At 39.8% G+C, this 2,050-nt stretch overlaps 1 protein-coding gene across 1 annotated transcript; it reads right to left on the bottom strand.

Annotated features, from left to right (window-relative positions):
• Positions 1 to 499: 499 nt before the first annotated feature.
• On the bottom strand, positions 500 to 937 carry LOC147481645 (uncharacterized). The gene has a single exon (XM_086578993.1). The coding sequence runs from the start codon at positions 935 to 937 to the stop codon at positions 500 to 502; it is 438 nt and encodes a 145-aa protein (XP_086435119.1).
• Between the last annotated feature and the right edge of the window lie 1,113 nt (positions 938 to 2,050).

Below are 2,050 nucleotides of genomic sequence, written 5' to 3'. Positions count from 1 at the left end.
TTGATACCACATTCTAGTATTGAAGGATCGCAAATTCAGGGGGGGTGTTGTAACAATGGCCCTTTGACAGCTTACTTGTGATTTTTAGCTGCAATCGAACAAATGACTTGTAGTTTTCAAGCTTTGGCTTCTTCCCATCAAACTGCACCTTGTTTCGTTCTTTCCATATACTTACCAGAGATGCAACCACATAAGATTTCCACAGATCATGCAGCAAAGGACTCCAATTCTGGTTAATCTTTAGTGTATCGGGAAAACTATTAATAGCAATGGTTACCTGAAAAACCTGTTTGACCCAATCCCATAGCTCTTGTGCAAACTGACATTGCCAAAAGAGATGCTGTGTAGATTCCCCAGCACTTCCACACAAGCGGCAGCAAGAAGACAGAGAGATGCCTGTTTTCTGAATTCTTTCATCAGTTGCAATTCCCCTTTTAATAATTTTCCTTGCCAGCGCTGAGGTTCGAGGGTGTATACAACTATTCCAGACGCTCTTAATTTATGTAATAATCGGCCTCCTCTTTCTTATTTCATCATATGTTGATTTTGTCGAGAAGTTTCCTTTCAGAACATCAGTTGAACTTTTGTGAACTATATTCATTATCTCTTGTAACACATCAGGGATGCACCAATTATCACCTTCAAGCAAATCGCAAACCTTAGCTCGACAGCCCTTTAATTCCAGTGAATTGATATTGAGCATGCTTTTCAGTGATTTCTTACCCAACCAATTGTCCCTCCATATATCCATATTGTAACCACTTGCTATCACCCATTGAGTTCTACTCTTCACTTCCACAAGAACTTTTCTTATCCCCGGCCAAACAGAGGTTGGTTTGTAAGATTGAATAAACTCTCCATCTTGATTGAAGTACTTTGCTTTCATGAAGAAAGCAAAATCAGTTTCACCCTTTAATACTTCCCAAGCCAACTTCATTAACACCGCAATATTAATTTGCTTGAGCCTTCGAATCCCTAGTCCTCCTTCCCAAGTAAGCTTGCATACTCTGTCCTAGCTGACTGTGACACCCTTTCTTATGCTTGGATCACCCGACCATAGGAAATTCCTCATGATATCCTCTACTTCTTTGACCATAGCCATTGGCCATTCATAGATGGACATGGTGTAAATTGGGATGCTACATAGCACTGACTTGATCAAAGTAATCCTCCCTTGAAAAGACAGCCTCTTTCCCTTCCAACTTGTAAGCTTTTTCCGAATCTTATCTAACATCGGTGTCACACAGGCCCTAGTAACTCTACCTTGCTGTAGACTTACTCCCAAATATTTCTCTGGTAAGAAACCTTCCTTCATATTCAACTCCAACAACACATCCTGTTTTCTCGATTGAGTAAAGTTACTGAATTTTTTTTTTACTTTTGTCTTGACTAATAAGTTGTCCAGCTATGTTCTGGTACCTCCTCAGAATATGATTGAGCTTTCTGATCCCTCTTAGCTCTCCATTTGCAAAGATAATGATGCCGTCTGCAAAAATAAGATGACTCTGAGCTGCCACTTTCTTAATGACAGTTAGTGGCTTTAGATGGTTTTTGCCCCTGAGATAATGGATAGCTCTACTCAGAGTGTCTTCAACAATAGCAAACAATAATGGTGGAAGAGGATCACCTTGTTTAAGCCCTCAATGCATAGGAAAGAAACCAACAGGTCCACCATTAAATAACACAGGGATTTGTGCCGAACTCACAATGGTTCTTATCCAGTTGATCTAGATATCTGAAAAACCCATACTTTCCATAACTTGGAAGAGAAACTTCCAACTCATTGTTTCATAAGATTGCATTATCTCTAACTTCACAACTACAAATCCACCAAATCTATCCTTCTTCAACTCATTCATCAGCTCAGAGGCCATGGAAATGCTTGTCTGAGAGCATCGTGAAGGTACAAAACCAGTTTGCTCCTTAGTGATGGTATCATCAGCCAACACATTGAGACGCAACTGTAGAAGCTTAGTAATAATCTTGAAGAGAAAGTTTCCCATATAGATCGGTCTATACTAGCTGAGTTTCTTGGCATTATTATCCTTTG

The sequence above is a fragment of the Coptis chinensis genome, chromosome 8 (assembly GCF_015680905.1).
Source record: "Coptis chinensis isolate HL-2020 chromosome 8, ASM1568090v1, whole genome shotgun sequence".
NCBI classification, from domain to species: domain Eukaryota; kingdom Viridiplantae; phylum Streptophyta; class Magnoliopsida; order Ranunculales; family Ranunculaceae; genus Coptis; species Coptis chinensis.
The sequence above is the reverse complement of the archived record's forward strand: the minus strand, read 5'-3'. Positions and strand labels throughout refer to the sequence as shown.